The sequence below is a fragment of the Salminus brasiliensis genome, chromosome 15 (assembly GCF_030463535.1).
Source record: "Salminus brasiliensis chromosome 15, fSalBra1.hap2, whole genome shotgun sequence".
Lineage (NCBI taxonomy): Eukaryota > Metazoa > Chordata > Actinopteri > Characiformes > Bryconidae > Salminus > Salminus brasiliensis.
In genome coordinates, this window is record NC_132892.1 from 33,763,335 (window position 1) to 33,788,019 (window position 24,685).

At 35.6% G+C, this 24,685-nt stretch overlaps 1 protein-coding gene across 1 annotated transcript; it reads left to right on the forward strand.

Moving 5' to 3' along the window:
* The first annotated feature begins 1,829 nt into the window (after positions 1-1,829).
* Positions 1,830-24,685, forward strand: LOC140535574 (polymeric immunoglobulin receptor-like). Its single transcript, XM_072656971.1, has 8 exons — positions 1,830-1,973; positions 2,115-2,298; positions 11,121-11,438; positions 12,355-12,690; positions 13,586-13,903; positions 13,985-14,293; positions 24,392-24,539; positions 24,652-24,685. Exons 1-8 carry the CDS (start codon positions 1,830-1,832, stop codon positions 24,683-24,685), a joined length of 1,791 nt encoding a protein of 596 aa, XP_072513072.1.

Sequence of the window (24,685 nt, forward strand, 5' to 3'; positions counted from 1 at the left end):
CAGGGGTATTCAGAGGTAAACAGTGCAAAATCAAAAAATAAAGGTAAACTAAACAGCTTCACTAAAATCTTTCATTCCTTTATTGCATTAGTTATGTTTACTTAAAATTACTAAAAAAGGCAAGGCAAAGTAGTTTGTATATTTATCCTCTAGCAGTAAAAGTATTCCCGACCAGAACGACAACAAATAAGCTAATGATACTATTGGTCAGCAATAACACTCCTACAAGCTAAAAATACTTCCACAGGTTAAAAGGTCAAATGCCCATATTAATGTTAGATTAATGTTAGATGTTAGAAATTAAAGTTCACTTCACATTTGTTTTATGTATTAGGTTCACAAACATCACACTTACACTTAAGTTTCTCTTTCCTCACATATATGGTTTGTTTTAGATTCAACTAACTCACATTTGTGTTATGTATTAGGTTTATATACATCACATTTATGTTTTAGGTTCTCATAGCTTTCATTTATGTTTTAGATTCAATTAACTTGCTTTTATGTGTTAGGTTTTGATTTACTTATGTCACATTTGTTCAATGTGTTTTATTTCACATTTAGATTTGATCACTTACCTCATTTTTATATGTATTAGGTTCACATACAACACATTTATGTATAAGATCCACCTACCTCACATTTGACATTTACTTACTTACATTTCTGTATTAGGTTAGGTTCACTTATCTCACATTCATGTTTTAGGTTCTCTTAGCTTAAATTTACTTATTGGGTTTTGATTCACTTACCTCACATTTGTTCTGTGTTAAGTTCACTTATCTCATATTTATATTTGAGGATCTCTTACCTTGTATTTTTATATGTGTTAGATTCACTTAACTCATATTTGTTTTAGGCTCTCTTAGCTTAAATTTACTTATTGGGTTTTGATTCTCACATTTATATTTGAGAATCCCTTACATTAAATGTGTATGTCTTAGGCTCACATACATCACATTTATATTTGAAGATCACTTCACATTTTTTTATGTATTAGATTTACATACATCACATATATGCATTAGGTTCACTTAGCTCACATCTGCTTCATGCATTACGTTCACACACATCAAATGTATATTTTAGATTTATTTACCTCACATTTTTGTTTTAGGTTCACTTACCTCTGATTAAATTTATGTGTCAGGTTTACTTATCTCACATTTATGTTTAAGGATCACTTACCTTACATTCTTTTTTATAGGTTTTAGGTTCACACACATCACATGTACTATATGCATTATGTTCTCTTAGCTCACGTTTGTTTATTAGGTTCTGATTTACTTACCCCACATTTGTGTTATGTGTTAGGTTCACATACATCACATTTATGTATTAGGTTCGCTTATCTCACATTTGTTGAACGTATCCCCACCCATAGAGAAGATAATCCTTGAGCCGACCAACTTGGAGCGGAGGCATGTCTTTCAAAAAAATGGAAGCCACTGGATCCAACTGACTTGCATGCTTACATTGGAATTCCAGGTTACAGGTCAAAGGGTGAATCAACTGCAAGTTTATGGAATGAAGAGAATGAAAGGCCAATCTTCTGAGTAACAATGTCTTTAGAGACATTTCACATGATCTCTCTTGTGATCTGATTTGTCTGGTCAACGCGAAAGAGGAAAACTTGCAGTGATGAGAGATGTTTGGGATAAATGGGTCAAAATCCTGCCTTTATTGTATAATCCTGGCTCCAATGTCACTGTCGATGAGCGCCTTGTTCCATTCAGAGAAAACCCCCCCTTCCAACAGTATATGCCAAACAAGCCTGCGAAATATGGCATCTATATATGGGCAGCCTGTGATGCAAAATCCAGTTTTCCATGGAACTTGCAAGAAAGCCACCTGGAGGAGCACCTGAGAAGAATCAGGGAATGCGTGTGGTATTGGAGATGACTGAAGGGCTGCAAGGTCATAACATCACATGTGACAACTTTACATCCTACCATCTTGAAGATGAATTTCAGGTGAGAAAGCTGACTATCTTGGGAACAGTCAGAAAAAAGCAAGAACTTCCCAGTGAGATTCTGAAGATGCAAGGAAGATCTCTGCATTCCTCAAAATTTGCTTTCACATAGAAAACAACACTTCTTTCTTACTGCCCAAAGAGACTCAAGAATGTTCTTGTGATGAGCACAATGCACAAAGATACATCTCTGAGCACAAGAGAGGATATGAAGCTGCAAATGATCCTAGAATACAACTCCACCAAAGGAGGAGTTGACAATCTTGACAAAGTCACAGCAACATATAGCTGCCAGCGCAAGACTGCCCATTGGCCCTTAAGATCATGTACATCACATTTATGAATTAGTATCACTTAGCTCACATTTGATTTTATGTATTAAGTTCACACACATGAAATGTGTATTTTAGATTTATTTACCTCACATTTTTGTTTTAGGTTCACTTACCTTTGATTTATGTGTTAGGTTTACTTATCTCACATATTTCAGGATAACTTACCTCACATTTTTTTTCTATAGGTTTTAGGTTCACATATATCACATGTACTGTATGCACTAGGTTCTCTTAGCTCACCTTTGTTTATTAGGTTCACACACATGAAATGTGTATTTTAGATTTACTTACCCCACATTTGTGTTATGTGTTAGGTTCACATACATCACATTTATGTATTAGGTTTGCTTGTCTCACATTTGTTTTATGTATTAGGCTCACAAACATCAAATGTATGTTTTAGACTCCCTTACCTCACATTTATATTTCAGGATCAATTACCTCACATATTTATAATATGCATTAAGTTCACTTACCTCACATTTATGTATTAGGTTAACTTACCTCACATTTATATTTGAGGATCACTTACCTTACATTTTTTATATGTATTAGGTTCATTTACCTCACATTTATGTATTAGGCTCTCTTAGCTTACACTTATTTATTAGGTTTCAATTTACTTCCGCACATTTATTTATTGGGTTTTGATTTACTTATCTCACATTTGTTTTATGTTTTAGGTTCACTTACCTCACATTTGTTCTGTGTTAGGTTCACTTATCTCACATTTAAATTTAAAGATCACTTACCTTGTATTTTATGTTTTATAAAATACATTCACTTACCTCGCATTTATGTTTTGAGTTCACTTACCTCAGGTGTATATTTGAGAATCACTTACCTTAAATGTTTATATGTCTTAGGTTCACATACATCATATTTTGAAGATCACTTACCTCACATTTTGTATATGTATTAGATTCACATGCATCACATGTATGCATTAGGTTCACTTAGCTCACATCTGCTTTATGTATAAGGTTCACACACATTAAAGGCATGTTTTAGATTTATTTACCTCACATTTTTATTTTAGGTTCACTTACCTTACATTTGTCATACAATACATGGAACTTGAAAGAAAGCCACCTGGAGGAGCACTTGAGAAGAATCAGGGAATGCGTGTGGTATTGAAAATGAATGAAGGGCTGCAAGGTCATAACATCACGTGACAACTTTACATCCTACCATCTTGAAGATGAATTTCAGGAGAGAAAGCTGACTATCTTGGGAACAGTCAGAAAAAATAAGCCAGAACGTCCCAGTGAGATTCTGAAGATGCAAGGAAGACCTCTGCATTCCTCAAAATTCGCTTTCACATAGAAAACAACACTTCTTTCTTACTGCCCAAAGAGACTCAAGAATGTTCTTGTGATGAGCACAATGCACAAAGATGCATCTGAGCACGAGAGGATATGAAGCCGCAAATGATCCTGGATTACAACTCCACTAAAGGAGAAATTGAAAATCTTGACAAAGTCACAGCAACATATAGCTGCCAGCGCAAGACTGCCCGTTGGCCCTTAAGACCAAGTAAATCACATTTATGAATTAGGTTCACTTAGATCACATTGTATTAGGTTCACAAACATCAAATGTGTTTTAGATTCACTTACCTCACATTTATATTTGAGAATCACTTACCTTAAATGTGTATGTCTTAGGTTCACATACATCACATTTATATTTGAAGATCACTTCACATTTTTTACATGTATTAGATTTACATACATCACATGCATGCATTAGGTTCACTTAGCTCACATCTGCTTTATGTATTAGGTTCATACACATCAAGTGTATATTTTAGATTTATTTACCTCACATTGTTATTTGAGAATCACTTACCTTAAATGTGTATATGTCTTAGGTTCACATACATCACATTTATATTTAAAGATCACTTACCTCACATTTTGTATATGTATTAGATTCACATACATCACATGTATGCATTAGGTTCACTTAGCTCACATCTGCTTTATGTATTAGGTTCACACACATCAAATCAATGTTTCAAAATTATTTACCTCACATTTTTATTTCAGGTTCACTTACCTTAAATTTGTTTGGGATAAATGGGTCGAAATCCTGCCTTTATTGTATAATCCTGGCCCCCATGTTACTGTTGATGAGCGCCTTGTTCCATTCAGAGGACACTCTCCTTTCCGACAGTATATGCCAAACAAGCCTGTGAAATATGGCATCTAAATATGGGCAGCCTGTGATGCAAAATCCAGTTTCGCATGGAACTTGCAAGAAAGCCACCTGGAGGAGCACCTGAGAAGAATCAGGGAATGCGTGTGGTATTGGAGTTGACTGAAGGGCTGCAAGGTCATAACATCACATGTGACAACTTCTTTACATCCTTCCGTCTTGAAGATGATTTTCAGGAGAGAAAGCTGACTATCTTGGGAACAGTCAGAAAAAAAAGCCAGAACGTCCCAGTGAGATTCTGAAGATGCAAGGAAGACCTCTGCATTCCTCAAAATTTGCTTTCACATAGAAAACAACACTTCTTTCTTACTGCCCAAAGAGACTCAAGAATGTTCTTGTGATGAGCACAATGCACAAAGATGCATCTGAGCACAAGAGAGGATATGAAGCCGCAAATGATCCTAGAATACAACTCCACCAAAGGAGGAGTTGACAATCTTGACAAAGTCACAGCAACATATAGCCCTTAAGATCATGTACATCACATTTATGAATTAGTATCACTTAGCTCACATTTGATTTTATGTATTAGGTTCACACACATGAAATGTATATTTAAGATTTATTTACTTCACATTTTTGTTTTAGGTTCACTTACCTTTGATTTATGTGTTAGGTTTACTTATCTCACATATTTCAGGATAACTTACCTCACATTTTTGTTCTATAGGTTTTAGGTTCACATACATCACATGTACTGTATGCACTAGGTTCTCTTAGCTCACCTTTGTTTATTAGGTTCTGATTTACTTACCCCACATTTGTGTTGTGTAAAATTCACACACATCACATTTATGTATTAGGTTCGCTTATCTCACATTTGTTGTACGCATTAGGCTCACACACATCAAATGTATGTTTTAGATTCCATTCTCACATTTATATTTAAGGATCAATTACCTCACATATTTAATATATGCATTAAGTTCACTCACCTCACATTTATGTATTAGGTTCACTTATCCCACATTTATGTATTAGGTTCTCTTAGCTTACACTTATTTATTAGGTTTCAATTTACTTAAGCACATTTATTTATTGGGTTTTGATTTACTTACCTCACATTTGTTTTATGTTTTAGGTTCACTTACCTCATATTTGTTCTGTGTTAGGTTCACTTATCTCACATTTATATTTAAGGATCACTTACCTTGTATTTTATATGTTTTATAAAATACATTCACTTACCTCACATTTATGTTTTGGGTTCACTTACCTCAGATGTATATTTAAGAATCACTTACCTTAAATGTTAGTATGTCTTAGGCTCACATACATCACATTTATATTTGAAGATCACTTACCTCACATTTTGTATATGTATTAGATTCACATACATCACATGTATGCATTAGGTTCACTAAGCTGATATCTGCTTTATGTATTAGGTTCACACACATTAAATGCATGTTTTAGATTCATTTACCTCACATTTTTATTTTAGGTTCACTTACCTTACATTTGTCATACCATACATGGAACTTGAAAGAAAGCCACCTGGAGGAGCACCTGAGAAGAATCAGGGAATGCGTGTGGTATTGGAAATGAATGAAGGGCTGCAAGGTCATAACATCACGTGACAACTTTACATCCTACCATCTTGAAGATGAATTTCAGGAGAGAAAGCTGACTATCTTGGGAAGAGTCAGAAAAAATAAGTCAGAACATCCCAGAGAGATTCTGAAGATGCAAGGAAGACCTCTGCATTCCTCAAAATTCGCTTTCACATAGAAAACAACACTTCTTTCTTACTGCCCAAAGAGACTCAAGAATGTTCTTGTGATGAGCACAATGCACAAAGATACATCTCTGAGCACAAGAGAGGATATGAAGCCACAAATGATCCTGGATTTGGAAGTTGACAATCTTGACAAGTCACAGCAACATATAGCTGCCAGTGCAAGACTGCCCATTGGCCCTTAAGATCACATTTATGAATTAGGTTCACTTAGCTCACATTTGTTTTTATGTATTAGGTTCACACACATCAAATGTATGTTTTGGGGTCATTTACCTCACATTTATATTTGAGAATCACTTACCTTAAATGTGTATATGTCTTGGGTTCACACACATCACATTTATATTTGAGAATCACTTACCTTAAATGTGTATGTCTTAGGTTCACACACATCACATTTATATTTGAAGATCACTTCACATTTTTACATGTATTAGATTTACATACATCACATGTATGCATTAGGTTCCCTTAGCTCACATCTGCTTCATGTATTAGGTTCACATACATCAAATGTATATTTTAGATTTATTTACCTCACATATTTCATTTTAGGTTCACTTACCTTTGATTTGATTTATGTGTTAGGTTTACTTATCTCATATATTTAAGGATCACTTACCTCACATTTCTTTCTAGGTTTTAGGCTCACATACATCACATTTATGTATTAGGTTCGCTTATCTCACATTTGTTGTATGTATTAGGCTCACACACATCAAATGTATGTTTTAGACTCCATTACCTCACATTTATATTTCAGGATCAATTATCTCACATATTTAATATATGCATTAAGTTCACTCACCTCACATTTATGTGTTAGGTTCACTTACCTTACATTTATATTTCAGCATAAATTACCTCACATTTTTTATATGTATTATGTTCATGTGCATTACATATATGTATCAGGCTATTTTAGCTCACATTTGTTTTGTGTATTAGTTCACATACATTACATTTATATGTGTTATTTGCTTTAGATTCACATGCATAACATTCAACATTTTAAGTTCACTTACCTTAAGTGCTACATTTTATGAACAGCATTACATTTATAACAACACTGCACATGTAGCTACCTTTACTGCCATGCTCTTGCACAATATCACAGCAATGTTAACTGTGCTAAACTACATTTTCACTACGACTATTAGTGTTTCTTTTCTTCACTGTTTTAATTATGTCTATAATAGCTTATACTGAATAATTTTACCTATGTTTTAATACCTCATGTGTAAAAGGAGGATTAGAAAAGAACTTCATTAAATTTCATTAAACATGTACATCTTGAATATCACATTTATGCTTTAGATTCACTTACCTCACATTTTAAATATGTATTATATTCACATGCATCACATGTATGTGTCAGGCTATTTTAGCTCACATTTGTTTTGTGTATAAAGTTCACATACATTACATTTATATTTGAGGTTCACTTACACCACATTTGTTATTCACTTTAGGTTCACATGCATAACATTCACCATTTATACATAAATCTACTTACCTTACACTTAGGTGCTACATTTTATGAACAGCATTGCATTTATAACAACACTGCACATGTAGCTTGCACAATATTACAGCCATGTGAACTGTACTAAACTACATTTTCACTTAACCCACATTTGTTATGTGTTTTAGGTTCATATGCATAACATTCAACATTTTAAATTCACATAAATTTACTTACCTTTTTATGAACAGCACTACATTTATTACAATACTTCATATGTAACTTTACTGCCATGCTCTTGCACAATATCACAGCAATGTTAACTGTACTAAACTACATTTTCACTACCTCTATTAGTGTTTTTTCACTTCACTGTTTTAATTATGTCTATAATAGCTTTTACTGAATAGATTTACCTATGTTTTAATACCTCATGTGTAAAAGGAGGATTAGAAAAGAATTTCATTAAACATGTACATCTTGAATATCACATTTATGCTTTAGATTCACTTACCTCACATTTTTAATATGTATTATGTTCACATGCATCACATTTATGTATCAGGCTATTTTAGCTCACATTTGTTTTGTGTATAAAGTTCACATACATTACATTTATATTTGAGGTTCACTTAACCCACATTTGTTATGTGTTTTAGGTTCATATGCATAACATTCAACATTTTAAATCTACTTACCTTACACTTAGGTGCTACATTTTATGAACAGCATTGCATTTATAACAACACTGCACATGTAGCTAACTTTGCTGCCATGCTCTTGCACAATATCACAGCAATGTTAACTGCGCTAAACTACATTTTCACTACCTCTGTTAGTGTTTTTTCACTTCACTGTTTTAATTATGTCTATAATAGCTTACACTGAATAGATTTTACCTATGTTTTAATACCTCATGTGTAAAAGGAGGATTAGAAAAGAACTTCATTAAATTTCAGTAAACATGTACATCTTGAATATCACATTTATGCTTTAGATTCACTAGATTCACAAAATAGTATCAGGCTATTTTAGCTCACATTTGTTTTGTGTATAAAGTTCACATACATTACATTTATATTTGAGGTTCACTTACACCACATTTATTTAACTTACCTTACACTTAGGTGCTACATTTTATGAACAGCATTACATTTATAACACTGCACATGTAGCTTGCACAATATTACAGCCATGTTAACTGTACTAAACTACATTTTCACTTAACCCACATTTGTTATGTGTTTTAGGTTCATATGCATAACATTCAACATTTTAAATTCACATAAATTTACTTACCTTTTTATGAACAGCACTACATCTTGCACAATATCACAGCAATGTTAACTGTACTAAACTACATTTTCTCTACCTCTATTAGTGTATTTTCACTTCACTGTTTTAATTATGTCTATAATAGCTTTTACTGAATAGATTTTACCTGTTTTAATACCTCATGTGTAAAAGGAGGATTAGAAAAGAATTTCATTAAATTTCAGTAAACATGTACATCTTGAATATCACATTTATGCTTTAGATTCACTTACTATTATGTTCACATGCATCACATTTATGTATCAGGCTATTTTAGCTCACATTTGTTTTGTGTATAAAGTTCACATACATTACATTTATATTTGAGGTTCACTTAACCCACATTTGTTATTTACTTTAGGTTCATATGCATAACATTCAACATTTTAAATCTACTTACCTTACACTTAGGTGCTACATTTTATGAACAGCATTGCATTTATAACAACACTGCACATGTAGCTAACTTTACTGCCATGCTCTTGCACAATATAACAGCAATGTTAACTGCGCGAAACTACATTTTCACTACCTCTGTTAGTGTTTTTTCACTTCACTGTTTTAATTATGTCTATAATAGCTTATACTGATTAGATTTACCTATGTTTTAATACCTCATGTGTAAAAGGAGGATTAGCAAAGTAAGAATTTCACTTATCAGTTTAAACATGTTAATCTTAAATATCACATTTATGCTTTAGATTCACTTATCTGACATTTCTGCTTTGGGCTCACATATTTCAGGAGACAGATGTCTGTTGTTGTTGGAGTTAAGCTGAGAAACACGAAAATGAGGAAAGACGTTAGCTAGCTAGCTAACTGGCTAACTGGCTAGTCACATCCGTTTGGCTATGCTGGATCAGCTGACAGCTGTGTAGCTTTTAACTGAAATCTGCCTCAAGTTCTTCATTTTCGTGTGATATTCTTACGGTCGAAGTCTCTGTGTGGCGGATTGTGTATAGCAGCATTTATTCGTCGTGTTTTAACGGTGTCTTTGTCCAGAAACGGCAGGAAAGCCGTTAGCCATTTTAGCGTTTCCTCAGAGCAGAGCAGCGCGAGCCTCCCGCTGAACTTGACCGTCAGGGAAATTTGGCGCCTCGGGCTGGTTTATCGAGGGCGCATGTGCGGAAGATTTTTTTTTTTATTATTATTATTATTATTATTTCTAAACAATTTAATTCACAAAGGTATTTTAAGGAGGAGAAAATACGGCAAAGGGAAAAATTTTAAACAGAAAATAAAAGCTAAACAATGTCGTTGCGACGTAAGGTTGTGTCACGTGACACGATTTTAATCTCCAAAAGCAGGAAAAGCAGAAGGATGATGACTTAAAATTATTTTTTATTATTTTAAAAAAAATTATATATGTTTTTTCGATCATTATTATAAATAAATCAGTTCTCTCTATGTATTCTATGTTTTCTGTGGGCATGGGGCTCTAATATTAAAGTAATGCAAGTAATACACATAAAAAGTAAACTTAAAGTACTTAAATAATTAGTAAACAACTTGACAGAACTTAAAATGTGCATATTGGAATGCCTCTGCTGTTTGACAATGTGTGAATAAAATATGCCTGTACTGCAAAAACACTGTAACAGCAATCAAACCAATGCTTAGTATGCAAGAAGGCCAATTATCCCCTTTTTTATGATTTTTTAAGAAAAGCACTTTATCAGTGTGTTATTGAGAAGAATCAGTCTGATATATCCTTTAGAGGGTGCTCTTTCTCTGTGATGAGTCTGGTGCTGATGGGAGGAGTTGTGTGGTTGAGCATCTTTTTCATATACAAGAGAAAGAGGAAACATACCAGTCACGCCCAGCTCACTGAGAGCAAACATGAACTTTCCAATGTTTGAAGACAACCATCTGTGAATTTTACAATGAAGATCCTCCTTATTCTCACCATTTACCAGATCAAAGGTCAGATTTTTTGCTCAGAAGATGCACCATTACACTATACATGTTAGCCATTCATGAATTGTCACTTTAAACCTAATGAAAAGAAAAGAAGATGGAAAAATCAACAAAAATTAGAAGATTGGAAAAAATATTGTTTTATTTTTCTGACAGGTCTACTGGATTGTGTCGACGTTATTGGCTATTCAGGCAGAGGTGTCATTATTAACTGCTATTATTCAGCATCAGTACGAACTCAATCAAAGGTGGTCTGCAGGAAAGTACAGATCTGTGAGACCAAAATAAGAACAAATATACCAAATCAGTGGGTTCATAATGGTAAATTCCACATGTACGATGATACCACTGCATCAGTGATTAAAGTGTTCATCAGCAATCTGAGTCTCCAGGATACTGGACTATACAGGTGTGCTTTTGTACAAGATTCTGCCTACTGGACTGTCGAAGACTGGGAGCTGAAAGTAAAAGAAGGTGAGTGAATTTGGTCTATATTTGAAGCTTCTTTAATAACATTGATTCTGGATTAAAATTGACCATGATTCAGTGTAATCTTAAGCCTTAACAAGCCAGTACTACTCAAATAGGCAGGAACTAGAGTGAATTAACCAGATATGAGTTGTAACTGGATGGAAAACTAAATGTTTTCACCTTAAAATAAGGAGTCAGTCATTTGTTCTAGAACTAACTAGTAAAATGAGGCATTATAACACTTCGAGCCTCTTTAATACCCCTGAATATCAAATATAAAATTCAACAGAATGGAGAAAATGTCCAAATAGTGTGGGCAACTTTCTAATAAAAGTCACACCCATTTCTGACAGATCCACAGATGCAAAAACAACTTGTCTAATCCCTGTAGAAGTACAGCCAATATAATGCCTAATGCTAGGCGTGGACTAGAGGGGTATAGCATTATAGCATTGAGCTGTGGAGAAGTGAATCTGTGTTCTCTGAAATGATGGTGGTGCTCCATCCAATAGGTTTAGGATGAGTTGAGGAGTTGAGGATGTGGTGGTGATCTTCTAACATCCTGACCTCCTTAATTCTCTTGTTGTTGAAAGCAATCAAATCATCACAGCAATTCTCCACCAACTCTTTTTAACACCCCTGATTTCAGAAAAAAATAATGAATAAGCAGGTGTCCCAATACTTCTGTCCACTTACAGGACTTGTTTAACTTGAACAATGAGCAGGAAGGAAATGCTCATTTCTCTTGATTTTAGATTAGGGGTCTTTGTGGTTGTGACATTAATGCAGAACAAAAGAAAACACCAAAGTAATAATTGTCATAATTATGATACAGTGTATCCATGTATTGCATTAATAAGCACATTCCACATCTGTCTGTCTGTCAACATCACAACCACTGCCTTTTCATCCCCAACAGATTTCTTTAGTGAGTTAAAGACGGTCACTGCTCAGCTTGGACACAATGCCTCCTTCATTTGTGAATATTCAGAAATGAAAAAAATGAACCCCAAGTGCTTATTCAAAATACAAGATCTCTCTGCTGAACACATGATGCCCAACACTTTAACAACAGTGAGACTGCAAGAGGACTCAAGACGGTTCTCCATCTCTGACGAGAGAGACTTGAACATGTTCAGAGTTAGCATCAAAACTGTGACGGTAGACGATGCAGGGCTTTATTTCTGTGGCGTTCAGACCAACGAATCAACAGTCAGTTACATATCTGCAATCAGAAATATCCACCTACGTACTGGTGAGTAACATGAACCATGGTTGACATTTGAAACTGCTGTATGTTTTACTTCAAAAGCAATAATATATTCCAATCTTGTAGAAAAACTTATTGAATTTGTGTAGATAAACATTTCTAATAGTATAGTTTAGTCTCAAGTCAGTACAATCTATTGACCCAACATACACCAATCAGCCATACCATTATAACCAATATTGAGGAGGTCCCTATTGTTCTACTACATTCGAGGGATGGGCTCCACAAGACCTCTTAAGGTGTCCTGTAGTTTCTGGCACCAAGAAGTTAGCAGGAGATCCTTCAAGTCCTGTAAGGTGTGAGGTTGCTCCTCCATTTACAAATCAATAGACCCTAGGCATGAAATATACTTTATGCAAGGATGCAAATGCAGATTCTTTAAGGTACGCAAACTGGGTTTTATGTGCATCATGGCGCATTTGATATTTTCTGGAGCTCTGGAGAAGAGCTTCTGCTAAGTGTCTTGTCAATGTAAATGTAAGTGTTATAATGCAAGCGCAAACCTCATTCTGAGCACTGCAGCAAGGGGCACTACAGTGCCACTGAAGTTGTCTTGTAGACATGGCATGCTTTTCCAGTAAACTGTATCACTTGGCTCTGATGTTTTATTGTGTACTGAGTGTTTGAACCACCACAGTAAAGTAAGAACGCACTTTAAGTTTGCAAAGTGTTGGCTGGGCATTTACGTTTACATATTTGTGTGGAGTATGTTTCTGGCCTTAGGTGCCAATGACCCTGTCATCAGTTTAAAACCAGTGCTTTTCACTTTACCACAGTGGTTCTAATGTTATGGCTGATGAGCATATGGAAATAAAGCTTCTGTTTAAGTCTGTTTAAATATGAATTAATTTAACAAAACTATATTTCTCCCTGATTGCAGCCAGCACAGTGATTGGTACTGAAGGTGATGTAGTGGAGGTCAGATGCCCTTATGCCTCAAACTATCAACAACATTCTAAGTATTTCTGTAAGGAGAAAGAGGACGAATGTTTAACAGAACAAACAGGCCTTCATTCTCAAACTCAGCTTCAGAAGAAGGTGAAGAGATTCTCTCTGAGTGACAACACCACTGCTGGTGTCTTCACTGTGACCATCAGTGGACTGACCTCAGAGGATTCTGGGAAATACTGGTGTGCAGTGTGGACAGGAGTCTTGACAAACTATCTCTCCATGGAACTGAAGGTCGTCATGAAAGAAGGTTGGAGGCTTCTTTCATGTGTTAAATTCTAAGTGGGCTCTTTGTGCTAAGATCTTCTATGGTTTCCATTGTGCTTTCCAGAGCTTCATGTGCTTGGACGTGAAGCACTCAATATATCCATCAACTGCAGCTCTAGGACAGACTCTGAGACGAATAAAGGAAAGTTCTTCTGCATGGGACAGGAGCTTTCCAGCTGTGTCCATGAAGGAGTCAAAGTTTCTTCTGAGACAAACAGAAGTGGCAGATTCTCTCTGAGTGAAGATGCATCTGCTGGAGCCTTCAGGGTGACCATCACTGATCTGAGAGAGGAGGATTCAGGGATGTACTGGTGTGGAGAAGAGAATTCTGGATTCGCCATTTACACTAGAGTCCACCTGCAAGTTATGAAAGGTATGAATTTCATTGTTATTTAATTGATTGCACAGTTTTGAAAAACACTGCTTGTAGGATCAGCTAATTGGTGATTCTATGACCTTATATAATGTTTATGTGGTTTGCATGTATGTTTTTGAATGACCTTTTTCCAATAAAAGTATTCTTTAAGGTTCTTGGTTCCATGTATATAGAGCCATATACACCTAAAGAACCAATTGAATGCAGAAATGGTTGTTCTCTGTGATAGAGTTTGCTGTATAAAGTATTTAAAGAGGCATTTTCTCAAAGGTTTTACCATTATCACAATGCAAAGAACGATTTTATTATATTTTAGTATTATACTGAATCCTTTTTATCTAAACAAAAAGAAAGCCCTGCCAATAGAATAAGACTCCCTGGAGCATAAAACATGAACCTGTTAGCACCATGTCTAATGCCAGGCATGGGCTAAAGAGGTATACAGGCCCCAGCATTGAGCTGTGGAGCAGTGGAACTGTGTTCTCTGGAATGATGGTGGTGCTCCATCCAATACATCCTGGCTTCACTAACACTCTTGAGACTGAGTGCAATCAAATTCTTGCAGCAATGCTCCACAGTAGACAGTACTCCAACAAAAGCAGCGTAACCTATTTTTAATAACCTTGATTTCAGAAGTAACAATAAATGAGCAGGTGTTCTAATACTGTACATGCTGGCAAGTTATTGATTCATTTTGACTATCGTTACAATCTTTTAAATTTAATATAGAAAAAATCAGTTTTCATAATATAACAAAATAAAGACTTATTAAGTTAAGCAGTGAGTTAATGTTGCACACTTACTGGGCACAGGAAGAACAAATAAGTTTAGCATAGCTCAAAACCACTGATGACAAAATTAACCTAACTCTGAGATTAGATCAAGGGTTTTGCAAGAGCTAATGTACCGAGCAACATGCCATACTGTGATAACAATCAGTGTTGTTTCCATTGCCCAACTTAATCTAAACAAGAAACAGGGGCTAAAAGAGAAGTGAAAATCAACAAGAAACCAGAAAATGGAAAAAAAAACATAGTTTTTAGTAAAGCCTATGTATGTTGAGGAAAGCAGAAGAGAGAAAGACAATAATAGAAAGTCCTAAATTCGGTCCAGTTTCAATGGAGGCTATTAAGCATGTAGTGTAAACCTGTTAAAAAGCCATTGTATTAAAGCCAGTGTCATTGTGTGACAGAACTGAGCCAACAGTATGTTGCAATTTAAATAAAATTAATTTGTATGGTGCTAATTTTAACTGCCCCTGGGGAGCACAGCAAGGGTGACAGAGACAGGACATCCTTTTCAATCATTTCTGGAAAGAAAAAACATTAACAAAACACAACACAACACTAAGAATTATGCAAAAGTCAATAATAGTATGGGTGTAACAATATGTGTGTTCGTATTGGACGGTTCTCTGTTGCAGTTGTATAGAGAATACACTGTAAGCTGTAAACTATACATTCAGGTCAGTTCAGACTACTTTACTAATAAGATCAGATACAGCTGGTCAACAAAAGGGCAGTGCAAGAAAACGATAAGCAGCTCTAACAAGGATTTTCAGCATTTAGTAGTTTGATAGCTGAAGAAATAAAAGAAGCAGAAAGAAATAAGGATGAAGTGTCTGCACAGTGAAGGAGTATTGATGAACATATTGATGAACATAATGTGGAACCAAAGTGTGGAAAACCTGAAGCTATAAACTGTTAGCAATTAAAGTTTGCTTTCCTCAGAGCATGTCAGCTGCCATATCAGCGGCAGTTGCTGAACTCATATGTGTCAGAGGAGACAAGTCCTTACCCGACTAGTTTCTGGAGCATTGCTAGCACTAGGGGAAGTTATGAAGGGGTGGGATAATTGTCAGCAACAAGGCAAAATTCTCAAATGTTAGTATACATAAATAAAAAAAATAATCATTAGGTCCATTATGAATTGGAACAATTAGGTCCAAACCACAGTGTGATAAACCGTGACCTTTGAAATGGAGTGAGGCCTAATGGTGGGCAGCATAACTGACTAATGATGACTAATGCTGGAGGTCTATCAGAGGTTATTTAACAACAATGAGACACAAATCATTTGTTGCTTATAGAACATGTTAGTATGAACAGGTGGGGATCACATGTAGGGTTAGGGTTAGGGTCAAAAATTAAGGGTGCTTCAAATAATTCTTTGAGTGATTCCAGAGAAGAATTACTTTTGGTTCCACAAAGAAATAAATGTTTTAATAGGTATCTATTAAAAACATGGTTCTCCAAGGTGTTTCGAATAACAATTTGAAACACCTTTATTTTTTTAAAGGTGTTAAGCAGGTGTCCATGTAGGGGTCAAGCATCACCAGTCTAAAAAGTCCACAGAAGAGGAAGTGGTGATGAACTATTCACTGAGGTCTGGGTGATATCCAGCTCAGGCCTTCAAACTTATCAGGAGTGGATAAGGGGCATGCATCTGTATTCAGACCCATCAAACTGTGAAGCATGGTTTCTGCTGACTCTGAATTATTGAACAGGCCTTACTCACTCCCTCATGTAGAGCTTCAGCTCCATCTGCTGGTGCTTTGTTTGGGTGTGAACTTAGCAGAGCTTGCATCTCTCAGCAGGTTTTCCATTGATCATCATTACACTGTATGTCTGTGTGGCTCTGCTGCTGACTGGGGGATTAGTACTGATACTTTGGAAATTGAGACGCTACAAGAAACAAGGTACTACTCAAAACACATACACATACAGAACCTATAGAGTACAGAGTTATCTATTTCAATGTGAATGCTGTGTTTTACAATGATACTTTAATGTACTCAACAGGTTCCAGTCCATCTTCACCCAGGATGGAGATAAAAGAAAATGAAAAAGTAAGTAATACATGTTAAATGTTCGTGTAAAATTATGTAAAATATTCAGTCCTTGTCAGTGTTGTTATTCTTGTCCACTCTCAGGTTCCCACTGTGGTCTGTAACTACAAGGAAATTAAACGTAACAGAAGCCTTTCCAGATCAGATGCACAGGCAGTTCTAACTGACCCCACTTACACCACAGTGAGTTTTAAGAGAAAACCAGATACTCCCACTGATGTAATCAGTGTCTTCAGTAATAAGGAACCTGATACTGAGTATGCCACTGTCAGACACCACCACCATTCCAGGACTGAAGTAATTTAATGCTAATGTAATCTTGCTGATGTACTTTTAAATATACACACCCACTGCCCCCTCTGTAAATGTCAATATAGAACTAAATATACACCAATCAGCCATAACATTATTACCACCTGCCTAATCTCAAGCAGGTCCCTGTTGTGATGCCAAAAAGATCTCCATAGGACCTCTAAAGGGGTCCTGTAGTGTCTAGCACCAATACATTAGCAACAGATCCTGTAAGTCTGTCCAAGTCCTGTAAGTTTACGGTGGAACCTCAATGAGCACCAATGAGCCTTAGAGGCCCATGACTCTGTCACTGGTCCACCAGTTGTCCTTCAGTTGCTGACCACTGAACACCTCACAAGACCTGCCTGATGTTTTGGAGATCTTATCAAAGTGTCTCAGAGTCTTATGCTTGTCCATTTTTCCTGCTATTACACCTTCACCACCTTCAGGAACTAACTGTTAACTTGCTGCCTCATATACACCTCTTGGTCGAAGCCACTGTGGATAATAATTGTAGAGATAATTGTAAGTGTGTTATTCACTTGTTACTTGACATGTTACTTATGTTATGGCTGGTCAGTGTACATTTATTCTACAGTGTACATTAGTCGCTGGTTAAATTATATCACTTATAACTAATTTTATTATATAACTAATCTGAGATAATCCTTTATTAGTCCCACAGTGGGGAAATTCTCTTTTATTTTTTATCTGCAGATTAATATGGTTATATTTAAAAATAAGGAAACTATTTCTATACAGAAAATTTATATTCATACAGCATTTGAGCCAAACTTTCTATTTATTTGGTTAATTCACATAAAACGTAACATACAAAATCTGTTGTAATCTTTGTTCATGCCATATTTCATGCTTTATTTTTTTCTTATATGTTAAATTCCATAAAGAAACAGTAATTGTGAGGTATAATGTTTAAAAGTGTGTCTTTATGTGACTCTAATGCCAAATAAATGTTTTTGATAACTGATATGACTTAAGTGTGCAGTTACAACCATGCTAGTTAGCAAGATAGTTAGTAGGATATACATTTTATTGTTTATTAGCTACATTAGCCTCACAGCTACAGTGGCACTTAAAGCCATTAAACAGCAAACCAAAGTCTCCAGACAGAGCTGACTGACTGATAGCATTTAAGGATAACAGTGTATTGATTTTGTCTTTGTTGGTGCAGTTTGACCATGTTTGGCCAACAATCATTACAATTGTTCTGGGATGTGAAAAATTCCTCCTGGATTTTGCATTTCACATTTCTACAGTTGCCACACATTCTTTGTCTGGATTTTTACAACTTCAAACACATATCTATAAGCCCCGCCTTCTCACCACCACATTGGTCTATATGTACCTGCATCTGCATCAACCATTGATCAAACTGCTTCCCACCACAGCTGGTTGACCATGGCTTAAAATACCTGAACGCAAATGTAAATAAACACAAACCTGCTCTAGAAAATAATCCTGTGGTTACTAAAATAATAACGCCTTCCTCAATATCAGCAAGGCTAAAGAGTTGATAATGGACTGCAACAAGAAGCAGGAGAGGAGCTACCACCCCATCTGGATACACTGCAGAAAGAGTGGTACTTTGGGGTTCACATCTCACAGGATCACTCAAGGTCTTCCCACATCAACTTCCTGGTGAAGAAGGCCTGTCAGCATCTCGACCATTTCCAAAGGGACTTCAGACTGCCCTCCAAGGTGCTGTGGAATCACTGCGCTATCAAAAGCATCCTGGCAGGGAACATCACAGCATGGTTTGGGAACAGCACCAAGCAGGACAGATGGGCTCTCCAGAGGGTGGGATGTTCAGCTAAGTGCATCATTCATACCAAGCTTCTTGACCTGCAGAGCATCTACAGCAAGTGCTGCTGGACCAAGGTGGTAAAGATGGTAAAGGACCTTAGCCTTCTAGGCAACAGACTGTTCTCTCTGTTGCGATCAGGGAAGCATTTTTGCTCCCTGAAGGCAAACATTAAGAGGATGAGGAAGAATTACTTTGCACAAGACATTTCTTTTCTATTTGTGTAAATTTAGTGTATAAAATGGTATTTATTTTTGTATATATTTGTTATTATCTCAGTATATTTTTGATATCTTGCTTAATTTAGGGTATTTGGACAAAGCTGCCTCATCTTTGCTTATCTTGTTTGAGATTTCCCCCTATATGTTCTATCCTACTGTTTCGCGTGAGCGGACAGTTGATTAAAGCATTTTACTGCTATTTTTGTACTGTGTATAAGTCTGTATATGATAAATAAAACTTTGAACTTCTATACTCCAACAGGCCAGAATAATGTCTGTGGCAACTGGTTAGTTATTACTGTATTTTTATTTATTTATTTATTTATTTGTTCATATTTTGGCATGAAAATGCTCTGTCAAAGGTGGTGAAAGTGAACCTTTAAATGTATTTTGCTTGTAACACACAAGTTGAAAAGAAACAAGCTAATTTAGTCATATAGGCTATTAAGACTGCTGAAGTTAAAAGCTGCTAAATTAGTAAATGCTTATGTATTAATGCTCAATAACATAGTTGCATGGTTTTAGAGGTAATTGAACTACTACCACTACACACACCACACACATTGCTACAGTCCTACAACAAGGCCTACTTAAAGCCCTCCTGGCCATGACATCCCAACCACATTGAATACCCTTGTGTGCCCAGTGTCCTTTTTTTGTAGACCAAAATATGATCAATCCATGTTATGAGACACACTTAATATGCAAATACTGCTTAAAAAAAAGTTTAAAAAAATCCTTTATGAATTCATTTTAGAAGATTTGTAACAAATAGACACGTTACATAAAAAACTTAAAAAAAAACTAGCAAAGTATGGACTGTCTTTCATAAACTACTTCTTAATTCTAGTAATTTGCTAAATTGTATTGCTTTATTTTGTTTTTTCTGCATTGTAATGATGATTGAATCTGATCTGACGAATTTATTCCTGTTATTAGTCTCCCCACATGGGCAGAAAGATAGCCAGGTGGCCACAAATGGTCACCCCTAAGACGTAGGCTACCGCACGTCAACACATCTCAATATGGAAAAATGCACATATTTACCTATCCCACCTCCCCCATCCAGCCCTCCTCAACTCTATCACAGTCTTGCAAGATGTGTTGTGGTCTTAAAGACAAAAAGACGCAAAAGGTGGTTACAGTACGTCTCTTCCTCTTTCCAGAGCAGAGAGGATATGGATATGATGATGGTGATGAAGATGATGTAACCAACCCAATAACACAAACCTTTAGGGTTTTACATCTGTCATTGTTGAGTCATGTTTCTGTAGATCATGCGTAAACTCTATTAATACATTTCTTATTTCCAATAAGCCATTCTGGTCTCGTTTTATTTTCCAGTTTTTGAAGCAAGCCTTCTAACAAAGGGCTTTCATTATTTTTAGACTACTTGTAGACTATTTCATCACTTCTCCATGTAATCAGACAGTGATGTCTCATTGGAAAGCTAAATTTTGCACCTACGTGTTTCCTCTGTGATCCGTTTAGTCAGTGACGCTAGTGGGAGGATCTGTGTGGTTTTGTCTTTGTGATAAATAATACAAAAAGAAGAATATACCAAACCACACCACAGTGGAGACAGAGACAGCCACATAGAGAGGAGATTAGAACTTCTGTGACCTTCGAAATGAAAATAATCTTCTTCTTCTTCTTCTTCACGTTCTGCTTAATAAAAGGTCAGATATTCTGTTTTACTTTTATTTGAAACGTATTTAATTAAAAAAATAGTTTTATTAAATGTATTTATTAATTTTATTTAAGCTAATTGTATAATACTTTATAATATAATAACAACATTAAGTATTAAAGTTGTCATTGTGATCCTTTAGACAAGTGTTTCCCAGACCTGGTCCTTTAGAAGCCCCTGCTTTTCACATTTTCATGGTATTTTGCACACTACCTCCAACAACACTTTGGGAGCGGAGTAAAAACTAAAATGTGCAGGGTGGGGGTGGGCACTGATTTAGGTTATTGATGACAGGTATGGGAGACTGGTGAAGTAATTAGATTAGATAGGCAGGTTATTGTATTGCATTGTCCTGGAGGACCTGCCCTCTTTTGATAATGAGCTGACTAGCTGAATAAGGTAACACTAAAATGCTTCAGGACCAGGATTGGAAACCAGTGCTCTAGAGTACTGATGACAGGTTCAGCAGGTCCTGTGGTGATGTACTTTGATAGCTGCCCAGTGGTTGTATTTTTGTGCTATAAGCAATGCAATTGCGCATAATTTTTGAGAAATATTTGAATACAGTTAAAAGTACAGTGTAAAAGTAAATGTGCAACATAATGTTAAATCTTGCGGTGTTTCTTCCCTTTGCTTTTAGCAAAATCATCTTCACAGCTCTTTGCAATCTTTTTATGACTGGTTTTAATAGATAGGAATAAGTAACACATTCTGAAACACTCTGGTCTTAAAAGTGACATTTTTATTTTCCTGAGGGAAGAAACACTGCAGGATTTAATTATGTCGCACATTTACTTTTACACTGTATTTGGGTTTCCATTCAAACATTTCTCAAAAATTATGTGCAATAGCGAAATTTTGGCAGAAAAGAAATAAGGTGTGTTTCCATCCACTAAAGTTCAGGACACAGGTTCAGAATTGACACAATTTGAGAGATTAGACTCAATCTTTGCTTTTAGCAAAATCATCTTCACAGCCCTTTGCAATCTTTTTATGGCTGGTTTGTTGTTTACAGTTCAGTTGTTCAAATGTTGTTTGTTTCAGTGGCCCACCTAATGAGGGCTAAAAGATTTTAGATTAGCTACGAACAACTTTTCAGAATGTGGAAAGCATCTTTTAAAAAGCTGTGTATCATGTTCAGACCATCAGCAGGGCCAGTGGTTTCCTGTCACCGACCACACACGCCAACTAACAAGATAATCACGAATCATTTAATCGAAAACCCCTCTACCACCACTCTTTTTTTCCCGTAAACTTTTGGCTTTAATAAATTTCTTCATTTCTTACCTCATTCTAGTATAAAAATCTTTTTGCGATATTTGGTGTAATGCCTCCCTCTACTGGCCTTAGTGGGGAGCTCATGCTCAAATCATGGTCTCCAAAGTGCATGGGCTAAACTTCACCCCTCATCTCCAGCACACAGGAGCTTTTCTGATTTGGACTCCTCTTAAGCACCTCAGTTTAAAGTGTTCTCTCTGAAGTCACTGTGACGTGATCAATCCATGCACAGGTTTCTTTGCTTACTTTGTTGTTACTTTTGTTTTTGACCTTCTACTTAGATTATTGATTGCCCTGTGTTATACTTGTATATCTGTTTTCTGACCTCTTCCTGTCTCGAGAATGAGTATTACTGTCGCCATTATAAAATACAGCCTGCCTCAACCCTTATGTTACATTTGGGTGTGTTTTTGGATTTTTTTTTACTTTTTTCATTTTTTTCTTTTGCACATGTTTTTTTAAACCTGCTATTTTGCAGGTTGCACTTTAATTTCTTGACTCTTTATATATATATAGTGTATATATATTTTAATTCTCTATATTTTTAACTTATCTGAGAAATGTTCACATTTGCAGCAAACAGCTGTAGAAAGAAATGTTTCAAATAGTTTAAGTCCTTGTGTGTTTATATGATTGACAGATGCTGTCAGTGAGAAAAGAGTAACTGCTGGTCTGGGACAGACTGTCTCGTTCAGCTGTGAATATGAAGACGATTACAAAAAATATCCCAAATTCTTCTGTAAATGGGAAGGCAGAACCTGTGCTAAAGTGATCAACAATGTACAGTCTCACAAAGGCAGGTTCTCCATCTCTGATGACAAGAGGTCTGAAGTTCTCAGAGTGAGAATCAGTGATGTGAGAGAAGAGGATGAAGGAGTTTATTACTGTAAAAGGTGGGAAGATGGAAAACAAGTCCCCTTCAAAAAGATTCATCTATATGTTACTGGTGAGACATGTCCACTTACTGGGTGTATACGTGTGTGTATACTTTAACTCTTTGCTATGTGTAAGTTTTTTTCTTTCTATCAGTTAATAATTTGTCTATTGATGTATGATTAATCACCTCTATCGGGATGTGGACAACCAGTAAAATTGACCACAACTTTAAAAGCAACAGCAGCAACCACCTCTAAAGAAGAACATGCAGGTGTGTCATAGTATAATTTTTTGACTAAATATATCTTTAAAAATGTTTGTTCCTCATTTTATTAAATGTTATTGCTGATGGATCACCCATTAGAACCACTTCAGCAGCACAAACAGCGTCACATCAGAACATTCCAGTAATAACCTTTCATTATATTTATATATTTATATATACACATTCAACACTGTAAACAAAATATAGTATTAAAAATGATGTATTGCCATGTTACTATAGCTATATACTATATAGACCCTTATTAAAAGCAACCATATCCAGCTAAAGAACTCTTCAAGCATTCAAGTCTTTAAGCACTAGTTGTACTGGTTCTATACAGAACCTCTGCATTTATACAGGAAACTAAATGTTATGCAAAAGGTCAAGCCTAGTGCAACCCCAGTCAAACAGACACATGTGTAGTTAATGTGTGTGAAGTTTAGAGTCAAACCCGCTACAGAGACACATGTTATAGCATAATTACTGTTTATTTAGTTTATTTACCATGCTGTGAAAAATAAAGCATAGTAAAAAGTAAAAAGAAGTGGCACCTTAAATATATAATTTCCCCCTCTATTTTATCTGTTCATAAAATGCATACAATAAAGAAATTGTGCTTAGAATGTGCAGGAAAATATTATATTTAAGTTTAGTTAATGTAGAGAATATGTTTACCTATATACACTTATAAAATACATAATTTAACCAAGCGTTCCCAAACTGCATTTTTTTTTTACTATATATACATCAAAAGTGTGATGACACCCATAAACAAATACGGAAATCTGTTCTTTCCAGGTTCAGCTCCAGGTTCCTCTGTTGTCATTACCACTGTGAGTGTCTGTGTGGTTCTGGTGCTGCTGATTGGAGGACTAACACTGATCCTTTACAGATTGAGATGCACCAAGACACAAGGTACTGCTTTGTCATACACACAAAACTGCAAGCTGTGGTAGTTTATGTTCTTCTTCAAATTTAATTGTATTTAATATCTTCTCATTCAATTAATTGTTTAAATTCCGTTATTATTTTCTGTTCATTTTTATTTTCTTTGTGTTCCACAGGTTCATTAAACAAGAAGCACGCAGAAAAGAATGA